Source organism: Mesoplodon densirostris, chromosome 14 (genome assembly GCF_025265405.1).
Source record: "Mesoplodon densirostris isolate mMesDen1 chromosome 14, mMesDen1 primary haplotype, whole genome shotgun sequence".
In the NCBI taxonomy this organism is placed as follows: Eukaryota; Metazoa; Chordata; class Mammalia; order Artiodactyla; family Ziphiidae; genus Mesoplodon; species Mesoplodon densirostris.
This window is the reverse complement of record NC_082674.1, coordinates 31,285,981-31,301,184: the sequence shown is the minus strand read 5'-3', so window position 1 is coordinate 31,301,184 and position 15,204 is coordinate 31,285,981. Positions and strand designations below refer to the sequence as shown.

Genomic DNA, 15,204 nt, shown 5'->3' with positions numbered 1-15,204 from the left:
AGCCCTACCCAGCCCTGTCTACCACAAAGAGGGCAGATCTGTTTTCCTAGCAGTAGAGTGAAGATAGAAATTTTTCCTAGGATAAAAATGATTTGAACAGACTCTGGGGACTCTAGAGAAGTAAACAAATGTAAGGCATAAAAGTTTAGAAAACTGCTTCTGTACTGTTGTATCTCAAATATGCCCAGATAATAACTTTATGGCTAAAAATCAGTGCCTTTTTTTCCCATTGAGTTCCTCTCATTTAACCAAGTAATCAATCTAAGTGGTAAGATGTACATGTTTTACACAGATTTTTTTTTAATTTTTATTATTTTTTGGCTGCACTGCACAGCATGTGGGATCTTCATTCCCCAACCAGGGATCCAGCCCGCGCCCCCTGCAGTGGAAGTGCAGAGTCTTAACCACTGGACCACCTGGGAAGTCCCGAGATTTTATTTTTATTTGAAAAAAGAAGTGGAGTTAACCATTTTAATTTTTCCCTGGAATTGCCTTGGAACAAAAAAGGATGTTCAGTACTGAGTTTCTAAGAACTACTGCAGTAGTCCAGACAGGAAATAATAAAGTCCTAGCGTAAGTTGATAGCAGTGGAAATGAAAAAGAGAGAAAAAAAAGAATAGCTTCAACAAATATTTCAAAGGAGAAATCAAAGGATTTAGTGACTGTTTGGGGGCAAGGACATGTTGAGAACTTTGACACTAGGCCTTTAACAGAAATTCTCTTTGTTCTTTTATTCATTCATAACTTCCTCTTCCTTTTTATTTTTCAAGTACCTCAGGCCTCCAAATAGTTATCTACTAAATTAGATAAGAAAATTTCCTCATTAAATTAAAAATGCTTCAATAGGCCTATATCTGTGTTTATGACACAGGAAGGCAACAGTGAGGTACCTCCTCCAAGCTCTTATAAACTAACCCTCAACATTAAATAAAATGGGTGTGATTAGATCTGATACATTTGCACAAGAAGACCGTCTATCATCTGGGTAACCAAGAATGTGAAAATGACCAAATTCCAAACTAAGTGAGTTTGTTGTACCCTCTGGAAGCAGGACTGGAATGGGACTATATTTTAGTAAATGGAAACAGTTATATTGTATCCTACTTGGACTGAGTAACCCAGGGTTGGCAGAAGGCATAGAAGAAGGAATGTCAGCAAGCAAAACGCTGGGAGGTATTTCTTAGAGACCCTGAATCTGGAAGGCAGGGGCTTTCCAGAGATGTATGCATATTGTGGGGAATGGATGATTCATGAAGTCTCACCCTGGCCTGGAACAGATGTTTCTAAAACTATCTGCCTCCTTATACTCAGATTCCATGCCCACCAGACTGCCTTGTGACTTCTCTACTGGTTTTTGAGGTACACAGTTTATCAGGAGAGATGGTTCTCGAGACAGAAACGTGAACACTTTCTAGTCAATAGAAAGGAATAGACCAGAAGTCACAAACTAGGGCCAAAAAGTCTTATCAGGAAGTGCAGATAAGTTTAATATGTGCACAGTGTTTAATTTTGTCTTTCAGTTTGATAGCCTTTAAATAGGTTTTCTCTCTCTTCTTCACAACTATTTTCCACCACTTTTATTGTTTTACACTTGGCTGATTCATATGTTTACATTACCTGCCTGATTCCTACAGGAAATTGAGTTTTCAACTCTAGAATAGTCCCTACTACAAATGAATAAATTAGCAGAGTAAATTATACCTTAATCTCTGGTGAGTTTGGTGAGAATCAGCCTCAATGTGTCTAGTCAATTCTTGGGCCAGTTAAAGGCCAGAACCTGGGCTGTGGGTAGCAACTTCAAGGAAATGCCAGTTGCAGGATTTCCTGTTAGATCTCCATACAGACTTCTCCAGCTGATTTCTTTATCTGTCACCTTGCCCCCTTTTTAACTATGCCCCTCTGATACCATTTTGTAGCTTATTGTTATTCACATGTGTGCTGTGGCAGTTACTGTAGGTTGGTTCATTTGACAGTCCTCTCCCACAACCTCCTAATGAGGCTTGAAAGCTAAAACTTAATCTCCAGCTTCCCTTGCTGGTAGCAGTGACCATATGAATGCTTCTGGCCAGTAAGATATACATGGACGTCCCTAAGAAGGCTGTCCCTTCTGAAATAAAAAGGCAAAGTCTCCTAAGAAGGAGAAAGCCTTTTTGGTCCTTTAACCATTTCTCCTCCAGCCTGCCTGGAGATGAGGTAGCCTCTTTCCACCACAAGGAGAGATGCATGAGAAGGCCTGTATGCCACACGGAAAAATAAAAGAAAGAGAAAGAGCCACAGCAGACCTGAACTGCCTACCTTTGTATTTATTTTGTTTGGGACAAATAAACTCCTCTCTGTTTAAGCAACTGTTTCAAGTGTTTCCACCCCAACAAAATCCTTTTCTAATTTATCTCCCTAATAAAGTCCTCAGGAGAGAGACCATGCTTTATCTTTACATCCTCAGTACCCTGTTCAGTAACCGCATACAGTAGGCAGTCCACATAGATTTGTTTAGCCAATTAATAAATTTGCTATTTTGGGGGACAACCTGGGACAAACAGAAAACCATAATTTAAGCAGAGAGTTAACTTATTTCATAAGTGACCAAGATAAACTAAGAACAGGATAAGCAAATTGACAGGTCAGATTTTAGATTGGCAAAGCAGGTAACAAAGGGACCTTTGCTTTTTTCAAGAAAGTAATGTAAATCCTCTGCACTGAAGATTACAATGTATTCCTATCCTTACTAGTAGTAGTAGTAATAATAAATGCATATTAACTCAACCTTAATGAACATAGAAAAGCCATGAGATCAGAACTGTTATTACCCTTATTTTACAGCTAAGGAAACTGAGGCACGGAAGTCCAACGCCACATAGCTAGTTAGTGACAGAGCTAGGATACAAACCCAGGCAATCAGGCCAAAGCCTGCCCTCTTAACCACTATACCGTACTAATTAAATAATGCGGAATAACTCAAGTATAGTTGTTCACCTAAAAGTCTATTTTTAATTAGTGAGGAACACGTTTTTCCAAAGTAAGAGTTTCTAAATCCGAAATACCAGCTCTTCATTGTGCTCCAGTTGGTTGTCTGGACACCCAAAGCATTAAGTTAATGTGTTTCACCCATGTGTTCTGGCAAAGCAAACTCTCCCAGCAACTTCTACCTCCAAGCGTGACTGCAAGGAGGGTACACACAGCCAGAATTAATGGTCTGGAAATTAGGGACTGATTTTATCCCTAAAGCAGGTAAAGCCATACAAAGCCCCATTCCTACAGCTGCTGTTTACTCTCAGTTTAGCCCGTGAACAATGGCAACAGGGTAGATGCAAGCAGTTCAATGATGTGGAAGAGCTGATCTTAAGAGGAATTACACCTTACGGAGGGCAACTAAAGACAGCGCTATGCGGTAACTAAACTCTCCTGCCTACAACCTAATCTTTTCTTTTTTTCTACCCAGTGAATCTGTTCTCGTCCTCCAATTATCTTCAAAAGGCTTATGTGTGTGTGGAAGGGAGGCCTCTTTCTCCTCGATTCTGTGGCAAATTATAGGCCCATATTTGAGCTTCCTAATGAAAAAGGGTAAAGTATACCACTGATCACACAGGGCAAGACATCTTCTCTGGTATAAAAAGCCAATGAAAAGCATTGTGTACATGGGAAAACCATTCAGAGTCTATGCTATTCAGTGCATCGTTTTGAAATGTAAGACCTTAAAGTCTTTCTTCTTTCTTTAACGATTAAATAAAAACGGTCATAGGGCACTGGGATTCCTAGTATAGCTACTTTCCCTATTTTATTTGTGAGCTGTATACATTATCTAGTGAGATGTTAAAACATATTTTTTGTTTTTAAAAATGTTGTCTAACTTAATCGATAACTTCATAACATATAAGAGAGCCAGTACATTTTTTTTTTTTTTTTTGCGGTATGCGGGCCTCTCACTGTTGTGGCCTCCCCCGTCGCGGAGCACAGGCTCCGGACGCGCAGGCTCCGGACGCGCAGGCTCAGCGGCCATGGCTCACGGGCCCAGCCGCTCCGCGGCATATGGGATCCTCCCAGACCGGGGCACGAACCCGTATCCCCTGCATCGGCAGGCGGACTCTCAACCACTTGCGCCACCAGGGAGGCCCGTCAGTACATTTTATAATGTATATCATTTGCCTTCTCTTTTTCAGAAATGCACGTCACTCCATTTGCCAGTCTAAGACATTCCATTTTATAGGTATGCAGAAGGAAAGAGGGAAAAGTAATGGCCAATTCATTTCTTCCTGGTTACTGGTCAGATTCTTAGCAGCTGCCTCTTCTTGGATTTCTTCCACAAAGAAATTATTTTTCTACCTGTTAATTACCTTGCTGACTGTAGATACTTCACCCATTAAAAAACAAAAACACACTTTGGGTCTATATCACTTTTCTTTAGCTATTTGTTCAAGGGCTATGTGAGCCCTAAACTGTAATCGGGCTTCCATGGAATAGTCTTTGTAGTTTTTTATGTTTTCTAGGTTTTTTATTGCACTGGCATAATCTCCTTTTAGATAGTATAGAATTCCCAGTTCATGGTATGAATACGGCACCAAATAGTGGTCATGTTTTAACAATTTCTCCTTTTGAATGACATGATTAAAGTAGTGCTCGGCCATCGAATATTCGCCTAAGTATTTCAGGCACAGACCTTTCAGTAAATTTAACAGACTTATGTCAGCTGTGCCATACTCTTTACTTGGATTTTCTCGTAAAAGTTCGCCTCCTTTGTCAATTATTGATAGCCAGGTTGAAATAAGCTCTAGTTTTTTGCTCATGACTCGGAAACCACTCCAGGCATACATGAGTTCCAAAATGGGCTGTGCTGTAAACCAACCTGCAGTGGTCGCATAGCGCTGACCCTTCTCAGCAACAAACTTTTCTATTGGCACAGAAGTTCCTAAAATTCTGATTCTCAGGTTATCCACGTTTAAGAAGAGAGAGCTCATGTCCTCACTTACCGATTTCACAAAATCAGAAGGAAGCACGGCCAGTAGTGAAGCTTCAGCGAACGAATATATTGCCTTGGACCACCTGCTGTGTTGAAACAGTAGCTCAGCATAGTGGTAAACCTGCTTCCAATCCAGCAGAAAATGTGGCACCACATGAGTTCCCAGTAACAGAGGTGATGAACCTGCTTCCATTCGTTCTGAATAAAAAGGCACTCCTCTAATGTTAATTGGGCATGTTTAAAATATCCTTTCAACATACTAAAACGTGCATGAAAAAATTTAAGTATGACACAGTTTGGAAATTTCTGGAGGTAGATTAGGGAGAGATTCTCTGCAGCGGAATTGTGGCTCTTTTCAACACCAAAAGCTACGGAGATATAATTGTAATAAAAGAATAGAGTCAAAACACTTAAGATATTATTTATATGGGATTCAGATGCACTCTCATGAAGCAAAGTCAAGCCTACCTCTCTATTGCCAGAATATCCAACAACACTGAGTAGTTTAAGTGTCTTTGGTGGCACAAGTGATATCAAATTGAATACTCCAAGTCCAAAGTTTATGCCTCCAACCAGGTGTCTGTAAGTTATACTTTGGTAATTAGGTATCTGTGTTAATACTCGCTGACAGTCTTTGTATATTTGGTAACTTAACCCAACGTTGATCCCGCTTTTAAGAAAACAAAGCACACTGTCATCCTGTATAAACGTTACAGTGGATTTCAAGATCAAACACTCAGCATAGCAGATTTCTGCATGCAATTCCTCTTCTTTGATAGCATTTATTCCCTGCTTATTCCCTAGATGAGAAAAACTCATCATCCTAGATTTTCATCGGAAACTATTACAGGTTCTCAAAGCCTCCTTTGTGGCAGTCATCCCAATTTCTATCTCCTGTGGATCAAAAGTCAAGAAGGCCTTGACAACCATAAGGATACCATAAATTAGGGCATGGTACATGCTGTTTTTCGACCATGGATAAATGAGATGTATGGCATCTGAGAATCTGTTGTGAGAATCCAGTTGTGCATTCCTCCAGGGAAGATATTAGATCCATTGTTGTTGCTGCGGGGATACTTTCATAGGCATCTTCGAACTTGTCCTCCCTATCATTTTCTCCCTTACTAAATGATGTAAGGCCATCCTCATTATTTTCTCTTTTATTCAGAGGAGGTGACATATTTGTTTCCCCCCTTTAGAAATGAGAAATATCTGAAGTGCAGTGATGTGGCTGCAATGAGGGTAGCTCCTGCTCTCCTGACTGGGGTCACTTCTTCCACAGCCTGAAGTGTTGCTGTTATAACAGAGGCAAACAAACTAATAGTTGTGAGGTGCAGCACTGGGATATTCTCATCTCTGTCGGACAAAGGGGAAAAAAAGACAATTTTATTTAACTAGAATTTCTGAAAAGTTCAAATCATCTGGAATGTACTAAAGAAAACATGCTCTTTTAGAACCCTGGGAAGCAAATCCTTGGTAAACCGAAGATCTCTTTTGTTAACCATCCCTCCAGACTATCATTTTCATAAGATCATTCTTTTGTGTATTTGTGTTGTAGAACTGTACTATGACAGCTGTACAAAGAAAGTGAATTCTCTACAGGAAGACCTTGGGGGCAAGAATCGGGTGGGAAAGAAGAATGTATTTGCATAGGTCTCTAGTTAAGACTAGAGGAAGGGGTAAGTTGTCCAGACCAAAGACCAAAGATGATGGGAATTAAAAATCCACCCCATGCTATTCTTAGTACCACTGCTGGTGCTTGTATATATTTTCATAGAAAACTAGGTTTTGATAAAATATTATGGTTAGTTGTATAGGACTCTGGACATGGACAGTGCTGTGTAAACTAGAAAGATTTCCTCACATTGCTGCAATTAGGAAAAGAACTCAAATGTAATAGTTTTGATCACAGCGTTACTATAGCATCTTGGTAGGAAGGTGGGGTGAGGGTGGGCACAATGGAAAACCAATTCCAACTTGCAAGCTACTTAATATATTCATAATAATACAATAGGTTCAATTAATCTATTTGTAAAAATAGAAACTGCAAAAAAAAGAAACCACAGACAAAATACTTCAATAGTAAATTTCACAATGTTTAACAATAATTAGAAATACAGTTTAAAATGTACTTTAATTCTGTATTTTTATACGTTAAAAGACAGGAGGGGAAAGTAAAACAGAGGAGAACATTCAAAGGAAAAGAGAGAGAAAAGCAGAAGAGATGCAGGTTTTTACACAGAGGGAAAATAAGTTATATATGAGAAAAAATTAATGGGGGAGGACAGCCTCGAAGATATTATTTTAATAAAATTGCTTGTTTTTACACCTTAAGGTTTAGTTATGTTTCAGTATTAGCAACTGTAATCACTATTCGTTGAAAAGCTAAGTTAATTACACATTTAACTAAAAGGCTCAGCTCTGAGTGGAAAAGCTCTGAAGCCCATTAAGAGGAAAATTATTCTTGGGACTGCAGTAGTGGCTAGATTAAGGTTGGCTGGAGAAACCTAGATGAGGGCCATATTTAACTCAAGGACAAAGTTTCCTTTCCTCTGGCCTAATGCTTTCAAATTATATTCCCTAGAATCCCTATTCCCCAGCGAAGACAGCTCAAATTTTACTTTTTCTGAAACCTTACCTAAGTCTGTCAGCATAATCACTCTGATGGCATGCTGTATATATCTTTATTAGTATTTATCTCACTGCACTGTAATTATTTATACACCTGCTTTAACCACTGGCCTGGGAGCTTCAAGGCATGATTTGTATTTTATTCAGCATTATATCCCAGTTCTAGTACAATCCTTTGAACAAAGTAGGCATTAATAAATGGTTGCTAAATGGATTCGGGTGCCCACACATCTTTCTAGGAATTTCTTGAAAGCGATCTGTGAACTTATCTTTCTGCTACGTAATTGCTAGGTTTGCTACTCCCAGAGTCACCATGTTACGCATTAGAGCCTCGGACCTTATTCATCTTATAACTGAAAGTTTGTACTCTTTTACCAACCTCTCCCTATTTCCCTCACTCCCCTTATTCCCTATCCTTAATGTTCCCATAAGGAGACTCTTCTGCTAGAGAAATACTCCTGGCTGGTGGGCCTACCTCTGGCTGGGGGTTGATAGAAGGAACCAGGGAAGTGTCCCTCTATGCCTTCTGAATTCCTTCTTTTGGAAACAGCCTGTGCAAAGTCTGAAACCAAAAAACAGGAAGAGTTTGTTTTCTGCTCTCCAGCTACATGTGGGACCAGGTGGGTAAATTTGTTTAATTAAGGGGTGGCCGCATAAGTTAGCCCGCGTGGCAGCACATCTGAAGTCACAGTAACTATCAACTTGGTCAAAAAGGTCATGTTTTGATTTCCTTCTGCCGCACTCTTGCATCTGCATCTCGTTGGTTCTGAACTCAGGGGAGGAAAAGGGATGTTATTTGCTGACTCCCAAGACCATCTCCTTCTCCTCCTTCTCTTGTATTTCCTATCTAGATGGTTGACACCATCATTCACCGTAGACTCTTTTTTTCCTCTTCCCATATCCATCAGTGACCAAACTCTGGCAATTTTACTTTGCTGAATGAGGTGCCTCTCTCTTGTCCTCCAAATCACCCTGGGCATACTTCTTTAACAAGGCTTATCCCTAAGGTTAGAAGATGGTAAAATGCAAAGACTGTGAAGTTAGGCTGCTAAGGTGTGAATACTGATTCTCCCACTTGCTTGGCCTCTGTTTTCTCATCTGCAAATAGGGAATAATAGTACTTCTACCAAAAAGTGGTTGGGAGAATTAGGTGAATTAACACTTGAAAAGCAGTCAGGACAATATCTGGCATATATAGTAAATACTCAATATATTATTCTATACCCATCCCCCCATAGCCTGGAATATCGTAGGTGCTTACTGAATTTTTTAAATGGGATTTAGGATGCAGACTGCTATGTTTGGGAGTCCCAAAGCTTTTGGTGATAGAGGCAGAGTCATAGTCTTATCATTCTTTTGCTTAAAATGCACTATCTGAAATGTCTTCTTTACTTCTATCTGCTTGTCTGTGTTTGGAAGGATCACTCTAGTGATTAGGAAAGGCTAATGCTGAGCCAGGAAGATCAGACAGCTAGGGAGCTCGAGTAAGGTAGAGAAGGAAAGGCTGAAGATACAGAAAGGAACAATTCAATAAAAAGGAGGTAGTGGGGGATGCACAGAGCACAGCTGAAGGGAGGATAAGATAAGAAAAATCTCTTCCACTAACACAGAAGAGTCTTCCTTCCAGTCATTCGTTGAGTACATACTTAACTGAGCTCTTTCCACATGCTAAGCACTATTCTTGGTGCTGTGGGTACAGCAGCGGACAAAACAAAGACCCTGCTGTTGGGCTTCCCTGGTGGCGATGTGGTTAAGAATCCGCCTGCCAATGCAGGTTCAAGCCCTGGTCCAGGAAGACTCCACATGCCACGGAGCAGCTAAGCCTGTGCACCACAACTACTGAGCCCACATGCCACACTTACTGAAGCCCGTGCGCCTAGAGCCCGTGCTCCGCAACAAGAGCAGTGAGAAGCCTGTGCACTGCAACGAAGAGTAGCCCCCGCTCGCACAACTAGAGAAAGCCCACTCGCAGCAATGAAGGTGTGACACAGCCAAAAATAAATAAATTTATTAAAAAAAAACAAAAACAAAAAACAAACACCCTGCTGTCATGGAATTAATTTTCTTAGGGAAGAGACAAGAGGGAGGGACATCGTGATGGGGGAGAAAAGCAATAAATAAATGAATAAATAGCATGTCAGCTGTTGACATATGCTAGAAGAAGAATAAAACAGGTTAAGACAGAATAAAGAATTTAGAGATGGATGAGGTGTGAGGTACTTGCTAGTATATGGTGGGGAGTCAGGAAAGGTCTCCCTGATAAGGTGAAATTTGAGCAGAGATGTAGAAGATGTGAGGGTCTCTTGATTTCTTCTTTCAGTCTAAGATAAGTGAACATCCTGTGTGTTCCTATGATGCCCTGTGCTTACCTCTATCACAGCACTTGATATATATATTTTTTCAAGTGTCTGTCTTCTGACTGCATCTTTTATATCTGTCTTCATCACAGAGTACAATGACTGGCACTTAGTCATTAACCTAAATGAATATTTATCACATGGCTATAACAGTTTTCAATTCACATATACTAAGATAAATTCAGGATGGAGTAATCAATCAACTGTTAAAACTGTAGGAGTCTGCACAGACATAGAGAAGAGACTTGTGGATGTCAAGGGGGAGGTGGGGTGGGGGAGGAATTGATTGGGAGTTTGGGATTAGCAGATACAACTACATATAGAATGGATAAACAACAAGGTCCTACTGTTTAGCACAGGGAACTATGTTGAATATCCTGAGATAAACCATAATGGAAAATAATATAAAAAAGAATGTACATATTTATATATATGTATAACTGAATCACTCAGCTGTACAGCAGAAATTAACACAATATTGTAAATCAACTATACTTCAATTTAAAAAAATTTGAAAAAAGAAAGAAAAAGCTAAACTTGTAGCAACAGAGGGTAGAATGGTGGTTACCAGAGGATGGGAGGTAGGGGAATTGGAGAAATGTTGTTTAAGAGTATAAACTTGCAACTGGTAGATAAATAAATCCTGGAGATCTAATGCACAGCATAATGATGAGAGTCAACAATATTGTATTATAAACTTCAAGGTGTCTGAGAGACTAGATCTTAATTGTTCTCACCACAAAATAGGAATGATAATTATGTGACATGATAGACATGTTAGCTAACACTACAGTGGTAATCACACTGCAATATGTAAATATATCAAATCAACTTATAAATCTTAAACTTATAAAATGTTATATGTCAATTACATATCAATTAAAAATGTAAGCTTCTGGGCCTCCCTGGTGGCGCAGTGGTTAAGAGTCCGCCTGCCGATGCAGGGGATACGGGTTCGTGCCCCGGTCTGGGAGGATCCCATATGCCGCGGAGCGGCTGGGCCCGTGAGCCATGGCCGCTGGGCCTGCGCATCCGGAGCCTGTGCTCCGCAACGGGAGAGGCCACAACAGTGAGAGGCCCGCATACCGCAAAAAGAAAAAAAAAAAAATGTAAGCTTCTGAAAAAAACTATAAGAGTCTGGAAAATTTAACAGTGAACACAAATAACTGAAGTCCTTAATATGGTAAGGAGTTCCTATGAATCAGTAAGATAGAAGAAACACTCTAACAGAAAAATCAGCAAGCGACATAAACAAAATGCCAGTGAGCATAATGTTCAATCTCACTGTAAATCAACAAAATACAAATGAAAAAAATATCCATTAAAAAATCAAACTTGGGGCCTCCCTGGTGGCGCAGTGGTTGAGAGTCCGCCTGCCGATGCAGGGGATACAGGTTCGTGCCCCGGTCTGGGGGGATCCCATATGCCGCGGAGCGGCTGGGCCCGTGAGCCATGGCCGCTGGGCCTGCGCGTCCGGAGCCTGTGCTCCGCAGCGGGAGAGGCCACAACAGTGAGAGGCCCACATACCGCAAAAAGAAAAAAAAAAAAAATCAAACTTGGCAGATAAAAAATTTATAACATCCAATATTAATGAAGGTGCAGAGAACCAAATAACCTTGTGTGTTACTTGGTGGGTGTATAAATGGCTATAACCCTTTTGGAGAGCTACTTGGCAACATGTTTTAAAGCTTTTATATTTTTTTATACTCTTTGACCCAGTAATTTCACTTATGGAATTATTCTAAAGAAATAATCAGGGATATGCATTTATACAACTTGTATACACTTCAGCATTATTTATAATATAAAAAAATGAAAACAATCTAAATTTCTTACAACAAAGGATACCCATACAATGGAATACTATGCAAATATTATAAGGTTGTAGAATATTTAATGACTTGGAAAATTGTTTATGGTATAATATACCATATTAGTCAGGGTTCTCCAGAGAACAAAACCAATACCAAATATCTGGCAGCATAGTAAACATATAAAGGCCATATATGACAAACCCACAGCAAGCATCATACTCAATGGTGAAAAGCTGAAAGCATTTCCTCTAAGATCAGGAACAAGACAAGGATGCCCACTCTTGCCACTTTTATTCAACATAGTTTTGGAAGTCCTAGCCACAGCAATCAGAGAAGAAAAAGAAATAAAAGTAATCCAAATTGGAAAGGAAGAAGTCAAACTGTCACTGTTTGCAGATGACATAATACTATACATAGAAAGTCCTAAAGATGCCACCAGAAAACTACTAAATCTCATCAATGAATTCAGTCAAGTTGCAGGATGTAAAATTAATATACAGAAACCTGCTGCATTTCTAAACAGTAACAATGAACTATCAGAAAGAGAAATTAAGAAAACAATCCCATTTACCATTGCATCAAGAAGAATAAAATATCTAGGAATAAACCTACCTAAGGAGGTAAAAGACCTGTACTCAGAAAACTAGAAGACACTGATGAAGTAAATTGAAGATGACACAAACTGATTGTAAGATATGCTATGTTCTTGGATTGGAAGAATTAATATTGTTAAAAATGGGCTTCCCTGGTGGCGCAGTGGTTGAGAGTTCGCCTGATGATGCAGGGGACGCGGGTTCGTGCCCCGGTCCAGGAGGATCCCACGTGCAGCGGAGTGGCTGGGCCCGTGAGCCATGGCCGCTGAGCCTGCGCGTCTGGAGCCTGTGCTCCACAATGGGAGAGGCCACAACAGTGAGAGGCCCGTGTACAGCAAAAAAAAAAAAAAAAAAAATGACCATACTACCCAAGGCAATCTACAGATTCAACACTATCCTTATCAAAATACCAGTGGCATTTTTCACAGAACTGGAACAAATAATTTTAAAATTTGTATGGAAACATAAAAGACCCAAACAGCCAAAACAATCTTGAGAAAAAAGAACAGAGCTGGAAGAATCACACTCCCTGACTTCAGACTATACTATAAAGATACAGTCATCAAAACAGTATGGTACTGGGACTTCCCTGGTGGTGCAGTGGTTAAGAATCCGCCTGCCAATGCAGGAGACACAGGTTTGAGCCCTGGTCTGGGAAGATCCCACATGCCACGGAGCAACTAAGCCTGTGTGCCACAACTACTGAGCCTGCGTTCTGGAGCCCGCGAGCCACAACTACTGAAGCCCATGCACCTAGAGCCTGTGCTCCGCAACAAGAGAAGCCACCAAAATGAGAAGCCCACGCACCACAACAAAGAGTAGCCCCTGCTCACTGCAACTAGAGAAAGCCCACATGCAGCAATGACAACCCAACACAGCCAAATAACAAACTAACTAAATTAATTAATTAATTAATTATTTTTAAAAAAACCCCAGGGGCTTCCCTGGTGGTGCAGTGGTTGAGAATCTGTCTGCCAATGCAGAGGACACGAGTTCAAGCCCTGGTCTGGGAAGATCCCACATGCCGCGGAGCAACTAAGCCCATGTGCCACAACTACTGAGCCTGCACTCTAGAGCCCATGAGCCACAACTACTGAGCCCACGTGCCACAACTACTGAAGCCCACGCGCCTAGAGCCCCTGTTCTGCAACAAGAGAAGTCACTGCAATGAGAAGCCCATGCACCGCAATGAAGAGTAGCCCCCACTCGCTGCAACTAGAGAAAGCCCACACGCAGCAACAAAGAGCCAATGCAGCCAAAAATAAATAAACAAACCAAAAAAACCCCTCAAAAAACCCCAGTATGGTACTGGCACAAAAACAAACATATAGATCAGTGGAACAGAATAGAGAACCCAGAAATAATCCCATGCATTTATTGTCAATTAATCTATGACAAAGGAGGAAGACTATACAATGGAGAAAAAGCAGTCTCTTCAATAAGTGGTGCTGGGAAAACAGGACAGCTACATGTAAAAGTGTGAAATTAGAACATTCTCTAACATCATATACAAAAAATAAACTCAAAATGGATTAAAGACCTAAATGTAAGATCAGATACCATAAAACTGCTACAGGAAAACATAGGCAAATCTAGAAAAATGGTACAGATGAACCTGTTTGCAAGGCAGAAATAGAAACACAGACATAGAGAACAGATATATGGACACCAAGGAGAGGAAGGGGGCTGGGATGAACTGGGAGATTGGGATTGACATATATACACTAATATGTATAAAATAGATAACTAATGAGAACCTGCTGTATAGCACAGGGAATGCTACTTAGTGCTCTGTGGTGACCTAAATGGGAAGGAAATCCAAAAAAGAGGGGATATATGTATACATATGGCTGATTCACTTCACTGTACAGTGGAAACTAACACAATATTGTAAAACAACTATACCCAAATTAAAAAAATAAAAAAACAAGAAGTGATGACACACACACACACGAAAAAAAGAAAAAAAACAGGCAGAACACTCTTTGACATAAATCGCAGCAGTATTTTTTTGGAGCCACCTCCTGGAGTAAAGGAAATAAAAGCAAAAATAAACAAATGGGACCTAATTAAACTTAAAAGCTTTTGCACAGCAAAGGAAACCACTGATAAAACTAAAAGACAACCTACTGAATGGGAGAAAATATCTGCAAGTGATATGACTGATAAGGGGTTAATATCCAACATATATTAACAGCTCATACAACTCAACAAAAAAACCCCCAAACAACCCAATTTAAAAAATGGGCAGAAGACCTGAATAGACATTTTTCCAAAGAGGAAATGCAGATGGCCAGCAGTCACATGAAAAGATGCTCAACATTGCTAGTCATTGGGGAAATGCAAATCAAAATCACAATGAGATATCACCTCATATCTGTCAGAATGACCATCATCAAAAAGAACACAAATAAGAAATGTTGGCAAGGATGAGGAGAAAAGGGAAGCCTGGTACATCATTGGTGCGAATGTAAATTGGTGCAGCCACTATGGAAAACAGTATGGCGGTTTCTCAGAAAACTAAAAACAGAACTACCATATGACCCAGCAATTCCACTCCTGGCTATATATTTGAAAAAAACAAAAACACTAATTCAAAAGATACATGCACCCCAATATTTATAGCAGCAGGATTTACAATTGCCAAGATATGGAAGCAACCTAAGTGTCCATCAACAGATGAATGGATAAAGATGTAATGTGATACACACACACACACACACACACACGCACACACACACAATGGAATACTACTCAGCCAAAAAAGAATGAAATTTTGCCATTTGCAGCAACATGGATGGAGTTGGAGGGCATTATGCTAAGTGAAATGACAGACAGAGAAAGACAAATACTGT

General features: G+C 40.1%; 1 protein-coding gene across 1 annotated transcript; it reads right to left on the bottom strand.

The window, feature by feature from the left end:
* Positions 1 to 4,388: 4,388 nt before the first annotated feature.
* Positions 4,389 to 6,134, bottom strand: LOC132501323 (tetratricopeptide repeat protein 39B-like). Its single transcript, XM_060116940.1, is given in 3 exon segments — positions 4,389 to 5,089; positions 5,092 to 5,969; positions 5,971 to 6,134. Coding segments are annotated over 3 exon segments (1,743 nt in total).
* Positions 6,135 to 15,204: the final 9,070 nt, after the last annotated feature.